Source organism: Colletotrichum orchidophilum (assembly GCF_001831195.1).
Source record: "Colletotrichum orchidophilum strain IMI 309357 chromosome Unknown Scaffold_86.1, whole genome shotgun sequence".
Taxonomy (NCBI): Eukaryota; Fungi; Ascomycota; class Sordariomycetes; order Glomerellales; family Glomerellaceae; genus Colletotrichum; species Colletotrichum orchidophilum.
In genome coordinates this window covers 86,481-113,658 of record NW_019173042.1, presented here as the reverse complement: position 1 = coordinate 113,658, position 27,178 = coordinate 86,481, and the positions used below count along the sequence as shown (strand labels likewise).

General features: G+C 53.6%; 10 protein-coding genes across 10 annotated transcripts; 5 read left to right on the top strand and 5 right to left on the bottom strand.

The window, feature by feature from the left end:
- Positions 1 to 1,734: 1,734 nt before the first annotated feature.
- Positions 1,735 to 2,924, top strand: CORC01_09493 (uncharacterized protein; the record flags this gene model as incomplete). The annotated part of the gene is made up of 3 exons (XM_022621122.1): positions 1,735 to 1,901; positions 1,992 to 2,621; positions 2,672 to 2,924. 3 exons carry the CDS (start codon positions 1,735 to 1,737, stop codon positions 2,922 to 2,924), a joined length of 1,050 nt encoding a protein of 349 aa, XP_022472394.1.
- A 2,943-nt stretch (positions 2,925 to 5,867) lies between these two features.
- Positions 5,868 to 7,919, bottom strand: CORC01_09492 (uncharacterized protein; the record flags this gene model as incomplete). Its single annotated transcript, XM_022621121.1, has 2 exons — positions 5,868 to 7,627; positions 7,682 to 7,919. The coding sequence occupies 2 exons, from the start codon at positions 7,917 to 7,919 to the stop codon at positions 5,868 to 5,870; spliced, it is 1,998 nt and encodes a 665-aa protein (XP_022472393.1).
- A 1,804-nt stretch (positions 7,920 to 9,723) lies between these two features.
- On the bottom strand, positions 9,724 to 9,885 carry CORC01_09491 (uncharacterized protein; the record flags this gene model as incomplete). The annotated part of the gene is made up of 1 exon (XM_022621120.1): positions 9,724 to 9,885. One exon carries the CDS (start codon positions 9,883 to 9,885, stop codon positions 9,724 to 9,726), a length of 162 nt encoding a protein of 53 aa, XP_022472392.1.
- A 941-nt stretch (positions 9,886 to 10,826) lies between these two features.
- Positions 10,827 to 11,087, top strand: CORC01_09490 (uncharacterized protein; the record flags this gene model as incomplete). Its single annotated transcript, XM_022621119.1, has 1 exon — positions 10,827 to 11,087. The coding sequence occupies one exon, from the start codon at positions 10,827 to 10,829 to the stop codon at positions 11,085 to 11,087; it is 261 nt and encodes an 86-aa protein (XP_022472391.1).
- Positions 11,088 to 13,653: 2,566 nt separating this feature from the next.
- CORC01_09489 (uncharacterized protein) lies at positions 13,654 to 13,977 on the top strand (the record flags this gene model as incomplete). The annotated part of the gene is made up of 1 exon (XM_022621118.1): positions 13,654 to 13,977. One exon carries the CDS (start codon positions 13,654 to 13,656, stop codon positions 13,975 to 13,977), a length of 324 nt encoding a protein of 107 aa, XP_022472390.1.
- Positions 13,978 to 15,201: 1,224 nt separating this feature from the next.
- On the bottom strand, positions 15,202 to 16,753 carry CORC01_09488 (uncharacterized protein; the record flags this gene model as incomplete). Its single annotated transcript, XM_022621117.1, has 5 exons — positions 15,202 to 15,736; positions 15,816 to 16,041; positions 16,093 to 16,317; positions 16,374 to 16,562; positions 16,627 to 16,753. The coding sequence occupies 5 exons, from the start codon at positions 16,751 to 16,753 to the stop codon at positions 15,202 to 15,204; spliced, it is 1,302 nt and encodes a 433-aa protein (XP_022472389.1).
- A 2,407-nt stretch (positions 16,754 to 19,160) lies between these two features.
- Positions 19,161 to 20,144, top strand: CORC01_09487 (RING-like domain-containing protein; the record flags this gene model as incomplete). Its single annotated transcript, XM_022621116.1, has 1 exon — positions 19,161 to 20,144. One exon carries the CDS (start codon positions 19,161 to 19,163, stop codon positions 20,142 to 20,144), a length of 984 nt encoding a protein of 327 aa, XP_022472388.1.
- A 710-nt stretch (positions 20,145 to 20,854) lies between these two features.
- CORC01_09486 (uncharacterized protein) lies at positions 20,855 to 22,308 on the top strand (the record flags this gene model as incomplete). Its single annotated transcript, XM_022621115.1, has 2 exons — positions 20,855 to 21,941; positions 22,016 to 22,308. The coding sequence occupies 2 exons, from the start codon at positions 20,855 to 20,857 to the stop codon at positions 22,306 to 22,308; spliced, it is 1,380 nt and encodes a 459-aa protein (XP_022472387.1).
- Positions 22,309 to 22,715: 407 nt separating this feature from the next.
- CORC01_09485 (SPRY domain-containing protein) lies at positions 22,716 to 24,476 on the bottom strand (the record flags this gene model as incomplete). The annotated part of the gene is made up of 2 exons (XM_022621114.1): positions 22,716 to 23,985; positions 24,040 to 24,476. 2 exons carry the CDS (start codon positions 24,474 to 24,476, stop codon positions 22,716 to 22,718), a joined length of 1,707 nt encoding a protein of 568 aa, XP_022472386.1.
- Positions 24,477 to 25,220: 744 nt separating this feature from the next.
- Positions 25,221 to 26,539, bottom strand: CORC01_09484 (uncharacterized protein; the record flags this gene model as incomplete). The annotated part of the gene is made up of 2 exons (XM_022621113.1): positions 25,221 to 25,942; positions 26,002 to 26,539. 2 exons carry the CDS (start codon positions 26,537 to 26,539, stop codon positions 25,221 to 25,223), a joined length of 1,260 nt encoding a protein of 419 aa, XP_022472385.1.
- Positions 26,540 to 27,178: the final 639 nt, after the last annotated feature.

Below are 27,178 nucleotides of genomic sequence, written 5' to 3'. Positions count from 1 at the left end.
CTTCCAAGAGAATCTGGGTTGCTGGCTGGGATAGGTATGCACCATGTACGGATAGGTCCTGAGGATAAGGTACGTACCTCCTCCACCCGCCAACACCACCCCGTCCACACCCCCGGCTCCCAGTCCCCTGTCCCTAGCAAGTGTCCCAGCGCCTGTGCTGACGCTTGGAATGCTCGGTGCTGGCTGGCTGGAATGTGTCTCTGCCACTCTGGGCGGGCTGTCGGGTGTCTGTCGCAATTCTGGGTGTCCTTCCCTCGGGGGCGGTACGTACCTCTCAAACACTTAAGCAGCAGGAGGGGGATCCACCCCAGTTATGGATCTCGTCTCCGGGATGGGGCCATTCCTCTCTGTGAGGAGCCATGGGAGCCCACTGTGCTGTGACCAGTCACCAGTTTCCCAGCGAGGTGGGTTTTTAGTGTTACCACTGCATTGGAGACCATGTTTGGTTTGGCCGCCGTCTGGTCTTTTTTCCCTCTTGCCCTGTCTCTTTCTTGCTGCCCATGCCGCTGTCGTGTCTGCACTGGGTGCCCTGTGCTGCTGCTGCTGCACCTGGGCCTCAACCTGGCTGGTATGCATACACACCTAGACTGTGTATCCGTATTTGTAAGGAGACCGTTCTTGGTACGGATACGGCGCTGCAACTTGCAACAAGTTGTCAATTCGACCGACCGGGTATGGACCATGAGCCACGGGGGCGTGAAGATGCGGTGCAGCGCACCCGGGGTGGATGAGGAGGACTGCAAAGTCTGGGACCGACTGGCATGGGCGTTGGCAACTGGATTGGATTGGCCATGTCGTGGAGCTGCCACTCGGCGCAAGACGCAACCTGCAAGAGAAGAAAGAGGCAGAGCCATCGGTAATGAGAACTAATACCTACCTTGCCTTACCACAGTATCCGTACACACCTCAGTTAAGTAAGGTAGTAGAGACGGGAGGAAGTAGGTAGACCGGAGAGAGTCCAGAAGCCACCACCTCCAACCTAAGCCTGGCACCTGCCTTTCCACCCAGCACTAGCCCTTCTCGACTCTAGCCTCCCTCTACCTTGCCTCTTAGCACGCTGCACCTTGTTTTCCCACTTTTTCCCACACTTCCTTTCAACCACCTCCTCCCCGTCGACTTACCTTGCTTTCTCATCCTTCTTCTTCCTCGTCTTCCCCCTTCTTACACCACACCCTCCTTCCCTGGCCGACTCATCCCGAACAACTAAATAGTTCGTTCGCGATTCGACTCCTTCTCTCACACTCTCCCTCCTCCTCTCTCTCCCTCTTGTCCATCCCAAAAGGTCGCGGCAAGAAGAGGTCAAACTCCCGTCTTGCGAAGGATCTTGCTTTTCGCCAGCACTCACATCTTGACTTGCCGCATCGCTGTAACCGCCAACGATCGACGCCCAGTTGTCGCCCCGAGTCCCTGGTCCACCATCCGTCTAAAACTGCACGAACCAACACCCAACTGCACAGCACCATTTCGCATGACACCTACCTACTTCGCACCTCAGCCCACCCGCCACCCGTACTCTCACTCGAATTGTACAAAACGACAATTCGGTTTTTAATCTTTGTCAAGATAATTGTTCCTCTCGCAAACTTATCTAGACTGCGATCCTAGTCTTGCTCGATTGGATTTTAGTGCACTGCAGATCCTACCGCCTGTCCCCAGAGCAGCCCACAATTGACCCAGGGATCCCACGTTTTCCAGACCGATCCGTCTTGAACACCAGCAACAACATCGCCAACTATGAGTTCGCCAGCACAGGCCGGGCCTTCGGTCCCGAAAGAGAAGAAGGGTTTGGGCAAGATCTTGTCGCGGGCCAAGACCGTGTTCAAGAGAGGCGACAGCTCCAAGCGCATATCGACGCTGTCCACCACCGGCCAGCAGTCTTCTGGGCAAGCCACTACTCCTGGGTAAGCAAGACAATTTGGATACCTTGTTGTCTTCTAGTGTTTTGGGTGTCACGGCACCACGCCTGCATTGGTTGTCTAACGTGCATACAGCCCGTCCACCACTCCTGCGACCGAGCAACCTGCCGCTGCCACCACCAAGGACACCACCAAGAAGGAGGCTCCCAAGAGCAAGTATGAGGACCTCGAGGGTGTCACCAGAGTGCCCCGATCCGAATTGTTTGAGGAGCGCGCCAGGAAGTTGGGCGAGAGGTTCGGTCTCGAGATCAAGCAGAGCGAGTGGATCTCCACCGAGGGCACCGCTCTCCGCGTCGAGAAGCCCATTCGCATGCGCGTCCACCGAACCTGCCACAAGTGCAATGCTACCTTTGCTGCCGCCAAAGAGTGCCCGAGCTGCCAGCACGTCCGTTGCACCAAGTGCGTCCGCCACCCGCCCAAGCGGACCGAGGCCGAGCGCATCGCCAGCCGGGAGAAGCGGGCCGCCATCCTCAAGGCCCAGAAGGAGAACGCGCCCATTGTCCCCGACTACTCCTACGACGCCAAGCACGCAAAGGATATTGTCTTGAAGCGCCCCAGCAAGACCGGAGGACAGGACCTTATTTACAAGAAGCCTCGCCAGAGGGTCAGGAGAACTTGCCACGAGTGCCAGACGCTCTTCACGGCTGGCAGCAAGACATGCTCCAAGTGCAACCACAACCGCTGCACCGACTGTCCCAGAGACCCGTATGTTGCTCCCTGCTGTGTGTGGGGACTAACCGCTAACCCTATATCAGGCCCAAGAAGGACAAGTATCCGTTTGGCTATCCTGGCGACGAATTTGGTCCAAATGCTGTGCCGCACCACGAGTGCCATCAGTGCAAGACGATATACCCTGGAGGTGTGGCTGACGGAACCGCATGCAAGAAATGTCAGCATGAGAAGTGTGTCGACTGTTCTCGTCTGAAGCCACGCAAGGTCGAACCTGAGCCAGACCCGGAGATACTCAAGAGCATACAGGCCAAGATCGAGAGTCTAAAACTCAAATAATGAGACAGCCAGCCATGACTTTTTACATCGTCGGACTTGATTAAGTCGGATTGAGGGCGGCCGGGCATAGCGGGGTGATGGATTTCGACTATCGATGTCTTTTGGGGTGCGAAAGCGAGCCCACGGCATTCTCCATTCATATTCACCTCTCCGCAGCACACACGTTCTCATCCGATTGGTTCATGTCGCACATGCATTCACCGTTTTTTTCTCCTTGCAACACTACGACACTACACGACTATCCATCATCATCATCATCATCATCTGCATCATATCATACCTTTGATTCCGCCGCTGCCATGTCCCTCTGCCTTGATCACCAATCAGAGGGATGACGAAGAACAAGAAGCTTTCACGCACCACGCGATCACGAACCAGCATTGTCTCGACCACCATAAAAGTACCGTTTACTGCCGAGCGAAATGATCTACACCTGCTGCATTCAACTAGCCCGTTTTGAAGAGAAAAAGAAGAGGAAAAGAGACGTAGAAGAGAGGAGACGTACCCTGACGCACCTGGATTGGGAGGAGGGGGTGGATCAGGCCATAATTGCGGAAGACGGGACGAATTGGGGTATGGCGGCTGGGAAAGAAGCAGAGGAGTTGCATTGCAGCGACAAAGAACAGAGCAGTACTAGGCGTACGGACCAGAACCGACAAGACGGGTCCAATCAAGGCGGGCGGACTAGCCTACCAGCGGAAAGCGAATTATTCTCCTTTCATCTCATCATCGTCACCTTCTTCCCATCTCTCACGAACCACCGTTTACTGCTACTACTACTACTACTACCACCACTACTTTGATCAAGGTATATCCAAAGGTTGGGTTTTTACAACCCCCAAAATTTGCTTTGGATAAGTTCATGTTCCTTTTCCTGTGTCATCGACGCCATTTCCCGACTCATTTGTCTTGAAATGTCCGCTACGTACTGATATCATCGGCCCGAATGTGAAGAGTGTTTCTACCCTCAAAGTTCTCAGAGACCAATCTCATCTGACCTTTGCTTGGTGATGTGGACGAGTGAGTCGATTATTTCCGACGATGTCACGTAGTGTAACGTAACTAGTGGATGTCTTACTTCCAAACTGTCAAGGGCCAAGAGTTGAGAAAAGCAAGGTTGGCAGAAAACGATGTTTGATTGAGTTGTTTGTTCCCATGGTACGCTACACAAGTTCAGCACAAACCCGACCATTGGGGGGGGAGAGGGGGAGGTGGAGGGAGCGGAGAAGGAAATTCACAATCCGCACACCCGGAAAGTCGGTCGGTAGGTGTGTCGTTGCGTACTACGGTATGGCACCGCGAGCCCGGGAGGTGGTGGTCGTGGTGGTGGTTGTTGAAAGGGGGTGGCGGAAGCGGGAAGCAGTCCATTGGGTGCGGGCGACATAGAATGGAGGGTGGGGGAGGGGTGTATGTGAGGTGGGTATTGGGTTGGTGGGCGGTGGGCGGTGTTGGACAGTGACGTTGGCGCTGTACTGGACAAGGGGGGAATCTCTCTCGGTCTTGGTGGAGAAGAAACAACGGTGTAAGGTTTGAAAGCCCACGGCGATTCCTTATTGTTACTATTTTTTGCCTTGGAAACGGGTTCCACCAACTTGGTTGGCTTTGCCACGGTGACTTTGCAGATGAAGACTGTTGGTTGGGGGGGTTTGTCGGTTGATCTACGACGTACTCGCCTTTCCCTCAGCGCAGCGGCATTGATATGTGTGTGTGCGTGTGTGTGTGTGTGGCTTCAGCCACCTAGCCGCCCTCCTTTACAAAAAGCCAAAATAAAATAGATTAAATGGTAAACCCGTAAATCCGTAACGTTCCTTCTAGCTTCCCTTCTAGAAAAGGGGCCGAGAACAAGGATGTCTGGGAAACGCTCACTGCCAGCTCTGGGTGCTTGATGGACAAGTTGGCTGGGACGAATAGGGGTCCTAGGAACGGAGTGACAGAGGGAGAGAGAGAGAGAGAGAATCCAACCTTGAGGTAACGGGCTTGCTGACGTGCGATTGGGGGCCACCGCTGCTGTCAGTTTCGTGTCTGCACGTTGTACGGTAATAGGTTGCAGAAGTTTTGTAGGTGTGTGTAGTGAAGTCAAGGTATCGAGTGGCGTTGCTTGGCTCCCCTCCCCTTTCGAACGTTCGGTCCTATCCGCGGGGTGGTGTTGTGGGTGAGCCCCCCCGCCCCGTGTGTGCGCGCGTCTTTTTCCGGTAGTTTGGGGGGATGGGAGTTCTGATGGATGGTTGGCTGGCACGGCTGGGAACGTAATCCCCTCTTCCATGGATGGTTCCACTCACTCGTTGATTATCAGAGTCATCTCGTGGGATGTCATAGGGTGAGATTCAATAAAGACTGTGTCTCGGGGAAAGAGTGAATGGCGGAGCCTGGAAGACGTGTGTGGCTGGGCTTTCTACGTTGATTGGATATACCCGTTATTTACTTTTAAAGATGGTGGCGTTCATTCATGGGTGTGGTACTGTTTTTGAAAAGCTGATATCTCGCAATGAAAGTCGTCGTGGAGGTTGCGGATGCCACTTTGGACATGTCACCTACCTATCTCGTCGACATATGCAGGGCAACCACTGCCTATTGAAGAGGAGTGAAGATGCTACCCGCCTGGGTGTGTCTCTCGTCGCCCGGCGTATCCGTCTTGGCTTGTTGTCCAAGGAGCATTGGCTGGGAGCTCAAATGGGATCATGCTCTAGCTCCCAGACTGGATGGTTCACATGAATATTCCAAGAAATGCAAGGCACGGTTGCATCGACTGGGAGACTCCAACAAGCCGGATGGGATGATCACATCAATACTTGACGGCGGCGTCTATGTAGTATGCATTCCTATTCTATACCTATTCTACACAGGGCTCTGATGCCTGCCTATCCTAACAAGCAAGGTACGATCTCATACTCTTTCGTCACCAGTGAGACACTTCTTTCTTCACCGGCATCTCAGGCGTCCCTCCTAGACCCCATCCTCATGCACGGATTGCTCAAACTGGATCACGCTGCCGGGAGGCAGGGCAGGCCCGATAGTCTCGACGCGGGTGCGCTTCTGGCCAATGTACGCCGTCTTGAACGTGTCGATGCGCTGGTTGAGCCGCTGCTGCACATCACGCACGATGCCCTGCTGCACTTCAGCAAAGGCCTTGACCTGCCCGTCGAGCAGGGGCAAGAGCTTGTGCGTGGGGTAGAATCGGCCCTTGAGGTCCGGTTCGCGCAGGACGGCGTTCTGCTTGAGCAGCACGCAGCGCCAGCGCTCGCTCGCGGCAAACTTATTGCGGAACGCCATCTCGTCGCGCAGCGGGCGCGGGAGCTTATCTTCGGGCACTGGCACGCCGCCCACGGGCTGGTTGTCGCCTGTGATGGGCTGGTAAATGTCCCCCTTGAAGAAGGCGTTGCCGGGTGAATCGATCGGCGCGGTGCAAATCTCACGGAGGCCGAGGAGTGCGTCGGGGAGATTCGCCGCCGCCGGGGGAACGCCTTGTTCGGCGGAAAGACGCACGCGGAGAACGTCACCAAGTTCGATTCGCTCGGCGCCGAGGAAGACACCGTGGTAGTCAATCTTCTTGCCCCCGTTTGTCTCGGAGAGGCGGCTGAAGACGGAGAATGATACGCCCACCTTCTGGGCGGCCATCTTGGAGGAGTCGAGCAGTGCAACTTCGCGGCGATGCGTATCTTCCGGAGTCAGCGTCTGGAAGAATGCGTCCCAGTTGACCTCGTCGTAGGCCTTGTTTTGCAGCTCTGGAATGCTGACATTGGGGACCGAAAATGCAAGGAACGGACGAGTTGTCGATTCCAGCGTCTGGATTGGCGACTGATTGAAGTTGACGTGAGACATTGGGAGGATCTGAAGCTCGGCTTTGTTGCTGTTGGGGTTGGCAATGCCTGTGGCAGCCACGATGCCCAAACGCCATCCCGACGACATCTGGAACCAGACCAGTTCTCCGACGCGGAACAGAGCTGGTGCTACTATTCCGCCATAAGGCTGGGGGTAAGGCAGAAACTGCGCTTGCTGATAGACTGGCTGTGCCGGCGGTTGTACCTGGGGTTGGATCTGCTGTTGAGTCTGAGCCGGAGCTGGTGCAGGTTGTTGCGGGACTTGTTGTTGAACAGGCTGCTGGACTTGAGATTGCATGGGAACCTGTGATGGGGCCTGTGCTTGCCCATGAGCAGGAGGTGCCTGATTCGGTTGAGGAGTGTGCTGCTGATGCTGCTGCTGCTGTACGGTAGGCTGTATCTGAACTGGTGCTTGCGCCGGGGCGAGGGCGGGTACCGCGCGTGAGGGTATCGTCGGTATCGGGACTGGAGTCTCCTTCTTCGCCATTGGAGGGGGCACTGGCACGGGTGTTTCCTTCTTCGCAATAGGAGGTGTTGTCGCGGTTGCAGGGACGAGGACCGGGGACGCCGCTGCGCCAGGGGGTATCTGAGGTGTGATTTTGCGCATCTTCGACGGAGGTTGAGTGTTGTTCGGTGGTGGCAGAGGTCGTGGGGTATCCGACACCGTCAAATCTTCCATGTTGGGCATTTCGCGAACGTTGCAGTGAATACAGCGGCAATCAGCTCGGTCCATCGAGCCCGAGAGGAGCCACAGCACATGAAGACCGAATTCTTGCGGGCTCTTGTACAGTTTCGCCTTTACTGGGTGTCCAGAAACCCAAAGATGCTTGGATTTTTCATACAGCCAGTAGCCCCGTGGAAAGTTCATGAGCCACGGAAGACCTTCTATGAGGGATGTCAGACAACGTGCCACTAACCAGGCGCGGATGGTCTCCTTACCTGTTGGAGAGAGTTCTTGCTTCAGCAAGATCCCCAGCTTTATGCGCCACTCTTGAAATCTTGCATCATCTTTGTCTAACCGCGCCATTTGAGGTTTCGCTCTTGGTACCTTCTCCAGTGCCGTCTTCTTCGCGTTCTTCGCAGCCGTGTCGGCAGGGGTTGGCCAATACCCCGGCCCATTGTCCTGACCGTCACTCCGACACACGTTGATTACCGCGTACTCTACTAGATCTGACATTCTGGATCGCTGTCAGAACTCGACGGGAGTGAGATTTGCGCCGGAGTCGAATGAGGGCTCCGATGAGATGAATGGCCGCCTCAGGCCTCAAGCAGCAGACCTCGAGCCTCCAGAGGCAGCCTGCCAGTAACTCTGTGCGTCAACTCGATCAGAGTTCAATAGCTGAGATGGCCCAAGAATAAGCTGGATGCGCTAGCACATCCTGCGCTTCTGTTGATGAACTCCGTCGCAAGCTGTGAAGTGGATCTGGTGTCGTGGTGGGTTCACTGTTAGATGCTGCTCAGGACAGTAATTACAGGCTCAGACTAGCCTATCGATGCAAGTCGAACCCCAGATGGTGTCAGAAAAATTCTCGGTGGTACCCAGTCACGAGCAGAGTGCAATTATCCACTGTTTGTCGCAAGTATTTGTTTGTCATGGAGTAGAGCAGTCCGAAGTTGAAAGAGGTTGAATGTTGATGGAGCTCGGAGGTGGACGTGCACCGCGCTTGTCGTCTTAGTCAGCAGGCCCGCTTTACGAGGAAGGTACCGCGATGGGTCCCGTCCCTTCGCCTAATCCAGCCTCCCGTCTTCCAGAAACGACATGGCCGCTGCGGGGAAACCTTTCACCATGTTGCCGGCTTCAATTGGGCGTGTTGTCCTCTTGAAAGGGTACTGTGAGGATCTCCGGGTTGAATTTAACCTTGTAAAGCCCGGTTCAATTCGCTATGTATGGCTTACTGGTACTCTGTCTCACGCTATTTGCCGTGTTCCCTTGGTACGGCAGTGCTCACCACAGCAAAGCCACGGGGGCCAGTGTAATATACTGCCTACAGCCAACAATATTTAATGAATTAGGCGTTACCACTGCATTCAATTGCAGGTCAACCGACGTTGAATCCATATTAAGAGTGTTTCAGAGGGAATCGACAGAGCCCGGGGAGGTTTTCGCCTACAACAGGAGACCTATATCTTCTGAACTTACAAGCATGTCGTGCAACCTGTATGTCTCTGACTTTTCCTCGACCAAAAATTGGGTTTCTCCCCGATATATCATTGTTGTGTTAAACATTATCTGACTGACATGATAATGAGATTTATGAGAACATTCTGCTACTCGAGTTGAGTGTTCCCCTGGGCCTCCGAGAGCAGGGCCTCCGAGAGCAGAAGAACCCGTTTCCACCCACTGCATGACCCGGAAATCAATTGACAATTTTCTCTCAGCACAAAATGAATGACAACATAGGCACAAGAAAATTTTGCTGACAACATTGGGGGAATAGAGTATAAGGTGATGGCTTCAGGTCGACGAAACGCCACCAACTGAATCTCCGCGCTCTGGCGTGGTGGTGATTTGAACAACGGATGGTCCACGGCACAAGGGACTGCACCCAAGAGACATAAGGATTATAGAAAATCTTGTACTGGTGGATTGTAGTTTACAAGGTCTTGTTCCCTTCGAATCATTGTTCCTGAACACAAAGATATCCTCTGGCATTTACCCTGCAATGTAATGCCACCTGTACGTCTTATTTGGGTGAAGGAGCGAGTTCTCGCTCACTTGTTCTCGATAGATGTCATCACTGTCGAGTATGTCGTCTAGAGCGACAGATGTATCGTCACAAAGAGTGAGCGGATAGTCGTCATTCGGCCCTGTCTGGGGACGCCATATGACATTAGGCCTGCCGTCAGCAGCCACTCACTGACATCCACACAAGGAGCCTGATGGATACTGCCGGATTTGGACGCTACGTACTTCAGATTGTCATACTCTCTACCTTCCAAAAACTCCAATTGATCCGGGAATAACGTTTGCAATTATATCGCTACGCCCCGAATTGAGAAGTCGCAATGCAGACGCGGGGTGGGCTGTTAACTAGAGACGAGATGAGCAGGGCCACGGAGTCGAACAGGAAATCGAGGATCTGTTTTACGGACCTGAAACCTAGTTGAGAATCCGCTGTCAGGATTCGACCTAGCGCAGCCATAAATTATGAAACTCTGACCGTTAGACTCATGGCGTCGATCCGCTCTTATTCTGGGAAGTGTATATAGAGAAGAGCTTCGGCCTCTGCGAAGTATACACCTTCGACTTCGTGTGGCCGTACGAGAATGTCCTCCGGAAATACTGCGGATGAAGAGGTCAGGACACAAAATCCGTGCACAAAGAAATCGAAAGACTCATGGGAGCTTATCCGGGCTGGAGATATGGTTAGTCTGCGGGCTGCCATCTTTAGGGTCAAAGTCTGCGTTGTATGGTTTCTCCCTCTTATAAAGAGGATCTTTGTGAATATAGGGCAGTTCAGCAACGAAGTCTTTGGTTGAATCCATCTTGTCGACACATCCACATCCATGATTAAACTTCGCCGTTGCTCATGGTCTATTCCACTCCTGAGAGTATTTCGCTGATCTGAGGCTCTTGAAGATACCAAAGATGCGAGGGCGTACTTTTTTGGACGGACAACCTCGGAAGTAGTGATGTGGAATTTACAGACTGCTTGTCAAACCACACTTTGGTATAGACAGAAACCAATCATCGCTGATCATGCCAATATTTTCCAACACCGAGGCGACTACCAAGGCGGCCAGATAGCCCACCTCACGCTCTCAGCCGTTGGTAGCCGATCAGGGGATCCGCCCTCAACTCAGAATCCGGGGTAACATTGCACATGATGGAGGAGAGTAGAGATCCACTTGAATAAAATAAATGTTCGGCTGACACTCACTCTTTCTCAGGCTATGAATATTGTGCCTATGAAGGGGAGGAGCATCTCTTGGTAAATCGTCCAATGCGACGACCGGCCTCCACCTTTCACAACACCAAAGAGACTACCTGTTGAAACTCGCGTCAAGAAAATAATTTAAATCGATAAACTATACCAGTTAGTTCGTTAAATTCTGAAAACTCGACCCAGCGGCAACGGGCAAGATGAATATCAACAATAACGACGAAACTTCTCGAGGCCAAGAGCTGGAAACACGGGCTCAACCATGGAAGAAATGGTTCATTCCCGAGAAACCAGTGTCGACAGACTATGGTCAGAAACCGGTCGTTCTCAGCTCCGGCGACGGCCAGGGAAGCCTTCCTACTCCTCTACGCGATACCGACCTCAGCCAGCCCAAGCCAAGGGTTGAACTTGACGCAAAGCATTTGGCCAAGTCGGAATATCCTTCAATTGGCGGCCACTGAAGAAAATTTTGGTGCATATAACACCTGGTGATGGCAGATATTGTATTCCTCTTCTTATGAGATAGTGTATGCTGGGAAAACAACGGCTTTTTTCGAGACAACAATTATATTTTAGCTGGACTTACCGCTTTCATACAATAAAATACATTACCCAAGTACAAGTCATCAATATTGACCTCAACGAGTTATTCCTTGCAAATCCTACATAGATCAAAGAATTCTACAATTAGAGCTCTGCTTTAACATGATGAGAATTGCTGGCCCAAACCACGTAGTGTGGCGCCTCGAGTGGGGGCTCAATTGTCTTCTTCTGTGCTCAACATAATATATTGGGCGGGAATAGAAAGCCTCCACTACAGCTCTGTGAGCTACAAGTCATTGTTCCAGTTGCGAGAGAGCATGCCTTTGCCGTTCTACATTTGGTCAAATTGGACAGACTTCTGTTGCAGCGGTCAGCTTTGATTCTTTGTTCTTCGTGTCATTCTTCAGGATTATGTAGTTTGGCCGAAACAAATTTAAATGGGGGAAAGAGGGACGCCTAGTATCTGCTCAAAGAGGAGTTCATGTAAGCTCATCGTTAGGCTATGGGCCGAGTCACAGAAACTTTGAGTTCAGCGGTGCTGGTCGAGAAGACAATCCAAAGGCTGGCTAAACCATTGCGATGAGATCTTAGGACAGGAATCAGAGTTCGACACTCGGCAAAATGTGAGAGATGTTATCAAAGCCAGCCCCTGAGTCTCGAACAAGGGCTAATTAGTTCAAAGGCGCGTGGTATCCTCCACAGTGGTGTATACTACTAGCCATTTGCATACTGTCAGAGTGACTCCGGTGCTGAGATCCCGAGACATATCGGCACCTCAACCTTTTGCTGTACCCAATTCCTCTCAACCAGCCGATTCTCCTCGCGTAATTTACGCAGAGAAGCCGATTAACTTCAAGGAATGTATTGCATTGTTTACCCAAGCGAAGCCTTCTTACTGTACGGACGAAAAGACACAGCGTCGTCAGACGCCGGGAAGTGCTGGGATTGCATACACGTACGTTGGACGCAGGCTGTGATGCATTCCCAAACCATTGGCGGCAAACGACCACCTCTTGTCAAACAAGAAAGCCCGATTGGACGTATAGAGCTGCTGTGATACCCCGGAGCTGTACTTCGGAAGCCCAAGAGAACGCAGCCGAGACAAGAGAGTTGCAAGCGCCTATTGCTGCGTACCGCTTTCTATCCAACTGCCGCTGTCTCCTTCTTGTGGACGGCCGGGAACGCCTAGCTCGCGGCCTTGATAAAGCAAGCGCCATATTCTTGGCTCACGAGTTTTAGAAGTCGGGCACAAATTCAAAGAGAAAAGCACGGCGGTTCTTTTCCCAGAAAGTGGATAGCTTTTTTTCGCTTTCAGTCAATTAGAGATGAGTGGTACATACTCTTGGCTTTGAGGAGACATCCCATTTCATGTCTTGAGGTATGTACTGTTCGTAGTATATGTCACTTCTGTCCCCCTTGCCTTGCGAGCAAAGGTATTTTCGGGAGCTATCAGGCATACACTGTGAGAGGAAATATAATGTAGGTGCCGCATCGATGTTTGGGCTTTGTTTAGACCACAAGGTATTGATAATATCAAGGAAGAAGCCGCAGACAGTTTTCACTCTCATCTGGATTTTGCCACAGTCTGAGTCGCGCACAAAAGCTGACTTGGAGCCGCAAGGCCAAGGGCTTGACAAACCTGAAGCATCGTCCTCGTCAACATAACGTTTAAAAACCTCGGAGGCCATCTTTGGTCTTTCAAGAAAAGATCTTGACAGGTTTCCTAGTATTCCCGCGTACTAGGATTACATAGAATCCCAAGCCACATCCCTTACGGACTCGGTTTTCATGCTCTCATGGTCGCCTTTATCACATCCAACGGCAGGAACAGTAGAAGAGTGTTGGAAGTTCCTACATGGAGTAGCTGCAATCTTCAAGTCAGAAGAGGGAGAGATTAGTATTGAGGATTTGAAAAACCATGTCGTATCGCCAAAGGAGAAATCGAAAGGGGCTGGGGACTCTTACATATTGACAGCTGTCTTCGCTGAAGTGTGCTGGTTGACAATGACGCTTCAACCGTGGCTGGACCTGCAACCGTCTGGAGGCCAAGTCTCTCTTGCTTGTAGATTTCAAAGCTTGGCTGGTGGCCCAAGTTCGCAAAGACAAAATCGTCGGACACAATTTGAGGGAGGCAAAGCGGCCAATCAGAAGAGTATTCGAGCTATTCAGTCGCAATGCGTGGGACGATCGACCTCCCAGCGCAGAATCTTCGACTGACGAGAATGATAATCTATAAGAAGGTAGTCTGAATCTTGAAGTTTTGCGATTCGGGCGGATCAAAATCGAGTGGGTAGAAACGCTGAGTGAACATTTCAAGTTCGACCCGGTGAGCCGGCGTCATTGCATTTTCCGGTTCCCATTCTGCGTCTTATCAGCTTTGCGAAAAGAGACACTTCCCCTTCTTGACAGGTCGGTACGCCCCCATGGATTCATTTACAAATTGCCCTGCTGAAGACATGATGGACCAGCATCAACGAAGGCTTCATGCCGACTTCTACGGTGAATCGATACCAGAACTATGTCACTTTGGAGCAGGAGGTCATGGTCTCGTATCGCCTCCTCTCTGGACAGAGCGTTCATTCGAGGAAGCTGATCAGATCGGACCTCGTCAAGCTCAAGCACGACGGCCGGCCCTTTGACGACCTGCTACGCACACTTTGCGGTCCGAAGAAGGAAGTGGACACGCTACTGCCCGAGATCTGGCCAGAGGGGTGGATGGACATCGAGCGAGACACCCTCTTGGAGAGCGACGTCTACAGCGCCCAGAGTGACTTTCCGCGACTGGGCTATCGCCTTATCAGTCTCTAGAGATGCAGCCTGCGCCAAAAGCCCAGCCGGTTGAAGGACCTGTGGAGGGACCGCAGGAATCCCCTGGAGTAGTATACCTTTCTGGCAGTCCTGTGGATGGGAGGTGCTGCTACTGTACTGGCCATTTCACAAACGGTCCTGGCAGAAATTCAAGTTGCCAAGTCGTGAGAGACCACACGGCGCATCTCAAAGCCATAGTTTGATTGTATAGTAAACTTGAGAGCGAGAGTGGATAGAAAAAGTGCGAGACAGCTTTCGGCATAAACCTCTTTCACGGAGGAGGATTTCGCTTCCCAGGGCTTTGACCATCACTGCTTCTAAAGGGCCTCTCCGGGTAGGTATCAATGTTTTGTAGACTCTGTTGAAAAACCGAATACATCAACGCTCCTGTGAGGCAAGAGGAACTTGAAGAATATTTCGAGGTTAGATTGGGCGGAGAGAGTTTCCTGATCTTAGCATTACTGCCCAGCCTGTGGCACTGCGTCTGTCAGAAACATACTAGCGTTTGAAAAATATCTGGCCAAAGACACGAAGAAACATTTGGTTGCCCCAAAAACTTTGTAAAGGAAAAGTTCCTGATGACGGGGAGTGAGATCATATAAGGTCACAGCTTCAGTGGTGGTAACCCGGGTGTCGGGAAGACGATGTCAAAAGCTGGTCAGACCACCGAGATCGGAGGATAGGATGACGATCCCCGTTCGGTAGTTTGAAGGTTTTGAAATCACCTTAATGATGCAAGTGTCTCTCACAATAAACTCTGCCGACTCAAGGGAGTCTAAACGGAGGGAACTCTGACTCAAGGCGGCAAGCTTTGCATTTGACAGCCTTCGGACAAACCATAGATCTGAGTCAAGGACCGAGACACCTCCATCGTACAGGGCTCGCGGGCATTTCCTGAACGCTAAAAAATGCCACAGATAACGACACAACGTGGAAGACTACGGCTTGAATAATTGGCGGGATACTTGACTCGCGAGAGACAGGCTGCTCTGCCCGACGTCGCTCGGTCGCCTCGACGTATGCAGGGGTGGGGGTATTTGAAATTGGTCATGTTCTTGTGTAAATGTGGCTGGGGTTGCATTGAATCCGGCGCCGTCCTTGAGTAAGAATGGCTGGCGAGAAGGCTCTGATCTTCAGTCACCAGCATAGTGGACGGCATCTTGCGATAGGTGATTCAACACGGGCCTCGACCCAAGTGGTATCATTTTGATCATAACTCGTGAACTACTGTTTCGGGTACAAATACAAATTTACAGGTTTCGCAGGCCCATCAGACGCCTCAGACGTATCAGAGCCAACAAGGGGCCACCGGTCGTCCTCGGCGACCTTTCTCGACCCATCGATATTCAACTCCCTCAGCTGAATCCCATTCCCATCGGCCGTGGGTGTGTACAGACCGGCGTTGTCCACAACATACGGCGTCAAGGAAATTCGTGGCGGATACGTTATGCTCTTCCTCCTCGCAGAAAACGCTTGCGACATTCGGGTGCGAGTATTGCGTCGTTGCGCCTGGTTGCTCGTCCTCCTACTCTTCTCGCGGAGCCACCTCGGAATGAGCCGTGCCACCAGATAATCTCGAAACGTCTTGGTTGTGCCAAAAACGACAAATGTCAGCAGGCTAGCGGACACACCGGGCAGAAAAAGTATGAGATCCAGATGCAGTCGTTCCGTGCTGAGGTCCGGGCTCTTGCTCGCAGAGTCGCGGGAAATTTGTTTTGCGGCCGAAACTTGAAACAGAATGGTGACGACCTGAAAGATGCTTTTGAGAGAACCTCTTGTTAGCTCGTGACCCATACTACAGACTTTGAGGCTTGGGACCTTTTGGAGGCTGCACTTACGCTAACGCAACGAAAGCTATGCTGAACCGTACTACTAGCCATCTGTCGTAGATGCTTCGGCGGTGGGTTTCCCTTCCGCTATCAAAGACGAGCGTGTCACTGCTCTTCGTGCTGTTCGAGCGTTGACCGTATTGAACTTTCCAAGAAAGAAGGTTTCGGCGCGTGTGGACGTATTTGACCAAGATGACGATGAGCAGAATTCCGCTGCCGCTCAGACAGAAACCCACTGCACAAGCGGTTAAATAAATTTCATGTGGAATCGGAGATCGAGACTTACTGATACCATCAGCCAAGACCAGGAAGGGTACTGTCTGCTTCTGGACAACCTCGAGTCGCAGGATCCCCATCAAAATCGCCGGCAGCAAAACAGCCGTAGCTTTGGCAATATAGTTCGCTCGTTTGCGGGTGGACTTGACGACGGGCTCCAACTGAAAGATAGACTGAGTAAGAGCGAGAGCCCAAAAGAAGGTCAGGACTGCTTCAACGTTGTAGCTGTAGAATTCTGCAGGAATGTCAGACAAAGGCTTGGTTGGAAGTTGCTGAAGAGAAAGATCTCACGAATGTAGAAAAGCACAAGGTCAAGACCAGTTGCCTGGCCGGCGATGGCAAGTTCAGGATTGCCAACATGGGCGGTCAAGTGCTCGAACTGTGCAAGCTTGATATCTCTCCATCGTACAATCGTGTGAATTTGCTGGGCGACAGAAGCGGCCGTCGACAAGCCTGTGAGATATGATACCAGAGCGACATCTGTTTATGAGGCTGGACGTCAGTTTCTGAGCCACCTTCTGGATCCATAACCGTAGCTACTTACAGCTGAGGCCTTCACGATGGGCATACACCAGCCATGCCATGACAATACTACATGCTAGGCAGAACAAGGAGTAGACGAGCACTCCTATAGCTGTGCCTAGCTCTTCTTGAGGCAGCTGAACAGCCATATGACCCCTTTAGATATTGGCCCAGTAGGCCAGACATGAATACGGAGCTGTTGACGACAGGCAGGGAACAAGGTGACGGGGGACGGAGAGAAAGAAGAGGTAAAGAACTGGGGAGCATACAACGGCATGGCCATGTTTATCATGCGGTCCTGGGATCGATCTGCCCCCTGCGATCGGCGCAAGGTTGTCTCCCCGGACTCGACTGTAGAGTAATGGAAAGTGAACCCAAGATCGGTAGGCATGGAAATAAACGCCGAACCTTGTTCGGTGCTCTCAACAGCATGAGGAGTGCGACCCAGGCGCAGCGGTAAAATGACGAGATGGGACTTCCCAGCATTCCAGAGGCAAGGCAAGGGACTTTGGGCCGAACTACGACCCCAAGCCCCCCCTACAACGTGAGCGAGTAGCCGGCGGGCTAGAATTGTCTTGGCTGGAGATTCTACAAGGGAGGGGGTGGTGGGGCCGCTTCGGATGGTTATGAAGAGTTTTACCTTGTTGTAGGGCGGGCAACATGGGTTGAAACACTATAGTGTGCGAGGGCGATCTCCAGATCAATATTACACTCAGTTTGAATGACTTCGGAGGCTGTCCATTGAGCAATGTCATGGCGAGACGGATGACATTACGACGGCATTCTAGCCCGCTTCTTGGTGCGATTCTGGCGGCATCCTGCCGACGACAGAACTCGGTGGCTGCCCGGCCTCAAATGACAACGTTGAACGCCACCATCCGTCTCATAGAAGACATCACTAGTTTGCGTGGGTTAGGCCGAAGCAGCAGTGCGCAAGCGTCGTCGCAACTTGCTGCGGAACACTAGTCCATAGGCCGACAAGTATCGAACTAAGGACTGCTAGAGGTTAAGTGGTATTGTAACGTACGAGTTTGACCAAACTCTCCACCTCCCACATTAAGATCAACCACGCTCGTCGCTGGAGTCGGAGGCAAAGATGGCTCGAAACACGTCTGGTAAGTGGAGGCGCGTCCTCGACGACAGATTCGCTGGCCGACTGAGGGTGTGTGGACGGACGGACGCCGCGGAGGGTCTCCCGGACCAGCGACAGCCCGGCAGAGGCGATCGGACCGAAGGGGCAACAGACGGCAACCTTCAACAATGCGCAATGCGACGCAATTGGGTTTGGGGCTGCGCTGTTGTCAGTTGCAATATGAAGTCAGCCGGTAATCGAAGACGCTGCTCCATTCCAGAAGCAAATAACCTCCAACGAGAAGGTCTGAACATGTCAGAGTTTCGGCCAGTTCAATACGATGCTCATCAAATCATCTCATTGTTGAGCTGAGTTCGATGGCAGGGGAGCATGCCGTCTACCGAGTGCTCGGTGCCTGGGCTCGTGAAGGGTACAGGGTCATCCATGATGCCGATTCGAGCTAGTGGTTTTGTGTTAACTTTGGTCCTCCTGAGTCAGGAATTCAAATCGGCACGAAAAGCCACTCAAACTACTGCCCAATCTAGCCCGAGCGACGGACATGGCTTCGGGTGTTGGACCCAAGAAGGCAAGCTAAGGATTTCTAGTCCTAACCAAAAAGCAGGGTTTGTCACGGAGGCACAGATTGATGGGATGAAAAGGCCAACGGCGTTTGGCGTGGTGTCAATCCTGCCATTCCTGCTAGATGGAAGGCTGCTGAAGGTCTGCCGCGACGCAACCCTGGACCCGAGGCATGTCGAATCTGCATAACGGTCGGACCACACCCACGTGCTGTTGAGCGAGCCGGGTCTAATCAGAGCGAGTGCGAGGCTGTCAAGACTGGAACCCTTTGGACCAGAGGATGTGACTATGATCGGCAGTCGCAACAAAGTGCCGTGTCGTCGGCATGTGGCGCCTTGCAAGCTTGTAGTGTAGGCGCAAGGTTTGCTGGAATGGATTTCAGCTGCCCAAGTGAGCCATGCCCTCTTGCTCACAAGTTACTGCCCAGCAAGAGGGCACGGAGGGTTAGTGTTCAGGGGTTGACCGATCCGGAACTCCACCCGGAGCGAGGATCCAGATCCAGACCCAGAGCTGCCGAGAGGCCCTGCCCGCTGGCCGACGCACAGTGCAATTTGAGAGGGTGAGGGAGATCTCATTCCAGGAGATGGAAATTCTCCGGCGAAGTGCCCCCCTCTTACAGAGCACTCCAGCCACAACGTGGCTCGCACCTCAAATGCACCCCACTTACCGTGGGTGCTTGGGCGGTGGGGTCCAAGGAGCTCTCTGCCTTCAATTTAATCCTGCGCATGCGATACGCGTCCAATGCGCGTCAAAAGTCCCCCTCGAAAACCTCACCGACTTGCGAAGACCCCTAGTACAGCCCAACTACGGCCGTTACGCCAAAATCAACATAGCTCGGACACCCCTCATGCCATTTGTCCAAAGCCCCGGATACATTGTTCAGTCTAAAGCCTTACCACACCACAATGAACATCGTTCGAGAACACTACAATGATGGTAATCGTGCCTTCCTTCAGGCCTTCCTGGCGCGGGGCACCCTCACATTCGAAGACGCACAACCTATCCTGGCCGGTATCTTTACCATCGAAGCCGAAGATGGCGAGCCCGTCGCTGCCGACCAGGTCACAGCGGAGGACTTCGACTCCTACCTGGAAGCCGCAGCCGAAGGCGTCTCGTTCTTCGACTACGAAATACGAAGCACGATCCACCAAGTCACCAAGAAACGTGTCTACGCTCTCGTGAACACGACCTCAGACCCTATGACACAGCTCGCGACCACATACAATGCCGAGCAGATTGCTTTCACCAAGAGACTCCTAGACGCCATGTTCGAGACGTACAACTCCCCGCGCATGGAGCTGATGAGCATCACGGAGATGCAGGCTATCAAGCTTGCCCGCCCTCCACGACAAAACAACAATAATAATGACGAGAACGGGGAACCCACGCAGACTCAATCTTCCACGGATAAGGGACTTAAGCATAGCGAAGTGGAAGACATGTTGGCAAATCTGGTGAATCAGGGCTGGCTAGAGAAGTCCAAGGATGGGTTCTACAGCCTCAGCCCGAGAGCACTGCTCGAACTCAGGGCATGGCTGATCGACTCATACAACGACCCCGACGCGGCCGCGCAAGATTGGCAGCGCATCAAGTTCTGCGAGGCATGCAGGGAGATCGTCACAGTCGGACAGAGGTGCGCGGAACGAGACTGCAATGCGCGCCTACACAACACCTGCCAAGAAGCGTACTGGCGCACCCAGCGGAGTCACAAGTGCCCCAGGTGTTCAAAGGATTGGGATGGGGAGCATTATGTGGGAGAGCAGGCAATGACTAGCACAGAGGCGTACCAAAGGGGCCATCGGAAGAGTGGTGGGGGCAGAAAGAGCAACGCCGCAGACGGAGCCACGCACGAAAACGGGGAAGAGGAAGAAGACGAGGATGAGGCATGATTAAGCATAGAAAAAGATGTGGAAGCTCGACCCCTGGATGCTATGGGCAGTTTCCACGAAAGATACCCCATGATGGCGGCTAGTCCAGCCGACCACTCAATATACCGATAGCATATTACATATCGCCCTGGACAGCTGTCAGAGGAGACTGGATGAGCCGCAATGCTCTTAGAGGTTCTTCACTTCTCCATACTAGCCCCAACAAAAAGAGACGAAAGTTGGACCCTGGAGCGGCCTCCGATGTGGCGGTGCACTGTAGGTGGATACCCGGATCCAGTTGCCGGTTCGCTTAAGAGCGGTTGTTTGAGGTTGCGCCGGAGGGATCCAATGGAGGTGCATAAATGATCACCGGGTGACATCACATGTGGCTGTGCAAGCTACCCCAACTTGCCCGCCCAACCTATCCTGTGGCTAACACCTGAGTTCGAACGACATGACGCCCGCATCTCAGAGAGCAGGGCCCTGGCCCAGACCCAGACCGCATGTGATTCAGACTTAGAAGCGCTTGGCCGTTGGAACAAAATAAACCGGTTCCGACCGCCTCATTACAACGCTTTTGCATTTACGTCTGCAGGAAACTACCCTTTCTGCGCCGTGAATCTTTGACAGCAACTCCTGATCACGACTTCGGCTCACCTACACGCCAGCTTGGACTCTGACGTTCTCTCACGGTCTCTCGCCAGAGAAACCACCGCCTTCGTTCGCCCAAGATGCTGGAATACCTGAGCTACAAGAAGTTCAAAAAGTACAAGACAGAAAAGGAGGCAAAGGAGGCAGCGTCAGCAGCAGCAGTAGAAGGCGAGCGCGAACACAACAACGGGTCGCCAGCAGCAACAGCAGGAACACTCCACCCAGACTCGCGACCATCGCCTACGCGGCGCCAGACGAGCTCGCAGTCCGTCTCGACGACAGCAAGCGCAGCGACCGGAGGCGGGCCCGCACCCCTCCTGAACCGCAAAGATGAGGCTTTCTTCAGACGCATCCTCGCCGATGCCCACGAGGTCGACTCGGACGACGAGAGCGTCCGGCCCGCCCTACCCCCGCGCAGTAAGACACCAGAGTACACCTGGGAAGACTCGTCCGAGTCCCGGCGCGCCACCGCCGCCGAACCCTCGCAGACTCCCAAAAAGGCCGCCACGGTGGCGGTAGACCCCAAAGCAGACGCCGCCTCGGGTAGCTCCAAGATCCCCAGCAGGATCGCCTTCCTCTTCAACAAGGCCAAAGGCACCGCCGGAGACAAGGATAAGCAACTCGCCCCGACAAAGGCCGTCCCCGCACAGGAAGCCGCCCGCGAAGAAGACGACCTCTCCCGCGTGCTCGACGACCTGAACCTCTCAGCGCGCAACAACAAGGCCGTCCCCCTATCCGCAGAATCCTCCGAGCTCGTCTCGAAATTCACCCTCGTCCTAAAGGACCTCGTCAACGGCGTCCCCACCGCGGTAGACGACCTCAAATCCCTCGTCGAGGACCGCGACGGCACCCTCGCCAAGACCTTTGACAAGCTCCCCAACAGCATGAAGAAGCTCGTCACGCAGCTTCCCGACAAGTTCACCGCCAGCCTGGGCCCCGAGGTCCTCGCGGCCGCGGCCAAGAGCCAGGGCATCCACCACGCAGAGTTCGCGGCCGAGGAAGGGATCAAGGGCGCCGCGAAAAAAATGTTCACGCCAACCAGCTTCGCGGACCTCGTCACCAAGCCCGGCGCCGTCGTGGGCATGCTCAAGGCCATCGTCAACGCCCTCAAGCTGCGGTGGCCTGCCTTCATCGGCGCCAACGTCATCTGGAGCGTGTCTATATTCCGTAAGTCGTTTGCTTTCCACATCCCATAGCCAAACCTCTAGTCAAAGTACAATGCGCTAACATGACTTACCAAGTTCTCCTTTTCGTAATGTGGTACTGCCACAAGCGCGGCCGCGAAGAGCGCATCAAGCGCGAGAACGCACCCGAGATTGTGGACGGCAGCGGCCGCATCGAGGAGCTCCCAGATGACCCGGCGCTCCCGGGCCCGTCGCGCTCGCGTACAGAGCCGCTCCGGTCAGATCGCCCGCGGAGCCAGCGCAGCGAACGCAGCCGGCGGAGCGGTAGACACAGCTCGGGAAGGACGACGCCTCAGCGACGGGCGTCGCCAGACCCCGATTCCCCGAGGAGGACGTCGACAAGGAAGTAAAAGGCTTTTTTTGCGCATGCTCTGATAGTTGAGCTTCTTGTTTCTTGACGTCTATTTAATGACCCTTACGCCTGCGTCTCCTTACCTAGGTACTTTGCGACGAACGACCGGAACGACAACATGAATGAATGGGCAGGCACAGGATGATGACCACGGGATGTGTGGACTGAATTGATTCATTGCTCGTTTATACTCGCCTGATCTGGACTCCTCTTGATGAAGTCTTTCTTATCCTCTGGAAAATCAGAGGCCTGTACGTAGCAAGCAGTTTTCTCCATGCTGCTCCTCTCCCTTGATAGTATAATGTACAGATATGAATTGGAATGCAAAGGACTTCTTAATAGCGAAGTCTGGGTATCTCCGAAGCAAAATTTGCCTAGTGTCTCGATGCGCTTCTGTCGCCCCTTTCAGTCGTCCTGGACCAACTCCTTAATCTCCTCACGTCCACCAGCCGCAAGACTACCCGTCTGGCCGGCCTTCTCGCCCTGACCGAATCGATCAATGACCTTGCAGCCATCCTGGATCCAGAAGTCGACCTCGTCAATGATGTCGTAGACAATATCCTCAACAATTTGCTCCGTATATCGCTCCGACATGGGCCGGACCTGATCCAAGCTAGGGTACGCGGGCTCCGACGGCTTCTTGGGCTCTTCCTGTCCAGCGTCGATCATGGAGACCTCATTGTCGGGACTCTCTTCCAGTCCGGGAGGTGGGAACCAGAAGTCAGGGCCGAAGTTGACCTCAGCAGCACCGCCCCTGTAGACGCTCACAGCGGGATAGTAGCCGAGCATGCCGTTGTCAAGGCCCTCGCGAGCACCGATTTGGCCCTGCGGTTTGGAGGCCGGGGGGAGGAAGGCGAGGAGGTCGGTGAACGGGGTGCCCATCAGAACGCCGTTCTTGTACACCTTGATGAAGGAGCCTGGAAGTGTGCGGAGGGCTGGGACCGGGTGATTAGGGTTAGGCGCCTCGATCGAGTTGGCAGGGCCGGAGGAGACTGGCGAGGGGTTCATGAGGTCCTCCAGCTCCTTGGTTGTGTGGTAGTCAATCTTCTCAAAGTATATGTGCGACTTGAAGCGGATGGGAATACGATCGCGAACAATGTTTGGCGCATCAAAGTTCGTGCTGTCATCGTCTAAGCCGGTATCAACGGCCGGGTTGTACTGGCCAGCAAGGACCTTGCGCTGCAAGCGTTCCGAAGGTAGCTGGATCTCCAGGCCGATGACATCGCCTTCACGGATGCCCTCTCCTTCGGGGAAGAAGGGTTTGGGTCGCGACATGTACACCTTCTCGCCGCCAACGTCACGGAAACCATAACTGTAGGCATCGAACCCAACTGGCGCATCCAACGTCGCCTCTCTTCTCGCGAAACCCATGCGCACGTGGCCATGCGACTCGGGCTTCTCGTCTCCGCTCTTGTTGTCGACAATTCCTCTCGTAATTTTAGTCTCCCAGTAGAATCGCCCCTCTCGGATAGCGACATTGGCACGCGTCATGCGAAAGCCCTTGTTCGTCGTGATATGGAGGCCCGTCCGATCAAAGAACAGGTGGGTTGCGCTGTCCTCGAAGCTGAGATGAGGTCCGGTGGGCTCTGCCTCGGTACCACGGTAGTATAATGACGAAGGGAAACCGGGATCGGCGATACAGTGAGTGTAGTGGTAGCTTTTCTTGTTGTGAACACTTTTGCCTCGTTAGTATTTTTAGTCAGGCGCATAAAGGTGTCAGTAGACTCACTGCTCCGAGGTTTCGCAGAACTGAATCTCGGTTCCGTCCAAGGCAGGGAAGTTGTGGTGGGGATTGAAGCTGGCTCCACGAGCAGGTTCAAAGTCGGAAGGCTTGGGAGGCGCCAGCTTGTAGCGCATCGGACTGTAGTCGGACTGCTTAGGTTCGCGATGCTTGGGGTCCGGCGTGCCGCGGTTGCTGTCGCCGCCGAAGGCACCCTTCGATTCGCGCTTCTTCAGTGACTCCTTCTTGTTGCGTTTCGCTGGCATTTCGTCGGCGCCTTGAGGTTTTGGTGTAGATCTAACGTCGGGATTGAGTGGCGAAGGGACCGAAGGAGTAAAGTCTTCTTCGAGAGCAGGTCGCTTCAAGGGAATGGCAGTTGAAGCAGAGAGGGAGCCGCTCGGGGTCGGCTCCCGTGGAGGAGGGGGTGTGCCTGAGTCGGAGGCCATTGAAACGTCTTTCTAGTTCAAATGTGCAGATTCTTTATGTATTCAGGCTGTCAAACTATGTGCGGGCTTGGATCGGTGAGGTGGTGAGTGGAGGAGGGAGAACAAGAGTTGCGAGTACTTGATTCCTGTCGCGAGGCGCGTGTTTCAAAGGCCAAAATTTTGGGAGCTTCGCCAGGGAAGCTACAGCACACCCCGCGTCAACCGTGGAAGCCCTGGAGCTCCTTCTGTTGTCACACAAGGGGTCTCAGCGGGTAGGCACCAGGGGTCCTGTCCATTCATGGATTGCGGGCTCGGGCTGGATTTGGCGGGGCAGGTGCCTGACTGCAGGTTGCTGCATTTGACAGCTGGAGCTTGGTCACGCATGGGAGCCAAACTGGAAAGCTACTTAGATTAGGTAGGTTCAGGTACCTTTTGGTGCCTCCACTTGCTGCATTTTTTCTCACATATCTTGGTGTTTAGGTACTGACCTGAAAGTGAGCTTTACGATGATCCCATCCCTTTGTGAAGAACTCATTTGAGCCTTAACAAACACATCAAAGCTGTTGTAATACAAATCAGATCAGCATTTGAAATGAGACTTGTCTTTAGCTCTATCAGCTCTCTATTGGACATCATGTCCCTCTACCATGCCGTCAAACGCCAGTCCCATGTTTATCCTTACAAAGTGTACAGAGGGGGTTGTTTGTACAATGTTTTTCTCCATCCAACCCTGGTATCACCCGCCCAGCCCAACCTCAAACCTCCTTAGATGGCGCGCTCCTGCTCTTCCACTGGTGGATGCCAAGTCTCTAATGACTTGAGAATGCGCTGGTACAAGAACAACATGGTGCCGCTCTGAATAAACGTCCATACGCCACGGGGACCCACGCCCCTAAACCATCCGCTGATACCCTCCGTCTGGTAAATGACCTTAAGGCCTTCGATGACGGACGAAGTCTGCAAGTTGACTGCGCCTGGTCGCGGAGTATGCGTCGAAGGCGACGACGTTGAAATGTTGCGTGTCTGAGATTTTGACGTCGAGGTGTGCGCGGCGCCCTTGGCTCCTGGCTTCGTCTCTTTTGGCATAAGATCAGGGTGCACTTGCGTCTGCAAACGCGTCTTGACGACGTCCAGAGGACATGTCATGATTCCGGCCAAGCTGCCGGCGAGGCCGCCGGTGAGTAGCTCTAGTGGCACACCGACATCTCTGCTCTGCTTGTATGTGCGGGCCCAGGCGTGGAATTGCTCCCAAAACATAAACTGGAGTGCGGAAAATGGGAGGTCACGGGCAAGTGTTGCTTGGTATCCGTGAAAGAGCGCAGCCGGTCCCTCGTGACGCACAATCGTCCGCGCCGCGTCAATTGTTCCTCTGTAGTTATAGCCCGATTTGAAATAGGGATTGTTGTAGCGTCCCTGCAACTGCAAGCGGGTCTTCAACACCTCGGATGGAACATAAACGATGGAGCCAGCCAAGTCTCCGAGAAAGCCTGTGATAACAGTTAGTCAGTCTTTGCCTTCCGATTGCTGAGCGCAAGGGTCAACGAACCGGCTGACAGGTAGGCCAGGTGCTGCTGCACACCAAAATCGATGAGGAACCGCTTGCTCCATTCGTAAGTCCCAAAAAACATCATGGTGCCCGGAAGGGAACCACCCAAAGCCGGTATCCATCCGCCATAAAGACCTCGTCGGATACCCTCTTGCCGCAATATTGTGTAGTAGGACGAGCCCAGGGACGTATATTTGGGGGGGATGTGCGGGTCGCCCTGTTGCCGCGTCTTGACCGTGTCCAGGGAGTGCATGAGCATGTCGCCCGTCGAACCTCCCACACCTCCAGCAATCATGGCGTGGAGGTAAGGCGGGCGGCCCTCCTCTTCAAAAGAGTCATCTTGAAGACTCATGTCCTGTCCGAAAGATTGTCCGACTGTTCTGATATCCGGCAAAAATCCTCCCGTCTGTACCGCATATCTATCCTCCTCAAATGAGGCCGCCGCCGCCGGGCTCGAAGCTGAGATGCCCCCCGGAATCGTTTGCGCGTTGTTATCGGTAGGAGCTAAGTAGCTGACGATGCGGTCAGCGACGGACATTTGCGAGTGGTGCCTGTCGCAGGTTGACCAGGCACTCTCCGGTCTGCGTCAAGGGTCGGTCCCTCTCGGTGGCTCCCGGTGCTGAATGCTGACGTCGTGCGGTGTCGATGTCGAGGGGGGCGAGTCGCGGTTGAGGCAGTTGGGTACCCGCTGCGGTACAACAACGCTGTAATGATTTTGAGGGGAAGTTGAAGGAGAGGACCTCCTCGTCGTTGATTGTCGCGTAGGTTTATTGGCACTGGCGAGATTTTGGCGGCGGCGAGGAGGAGGAGGAGTAGCTGCAGATAGTGATATCGAAATTTCATGCAGGGTTCCCGACTCTGGAATTTTTGTTGGCGGTGCACAGACCACATCCAATGCAGCACCTCCCGCTGCGTCACCGTCGGGTGAGCTCCCGTCCCTTCCATCTGAATCGGCCGGAGGCCCTGAGCTGAAAGGGGCCGAGAACTCCGAGCTGCAACGCGGGACAGCCCGCGCCACTTCGAAGACAACGGGATTCGAAGATTACCCGGACTTAAGAGGATGGTAATGAACCAGCTGAATTAATCGTCAATACCCATGTTGGATTTAAAGATGAAACTACACATTTATTGCCTGTTTCGATATATGCATCAACTTTTGGTGCCTCTGAAGCCCGCA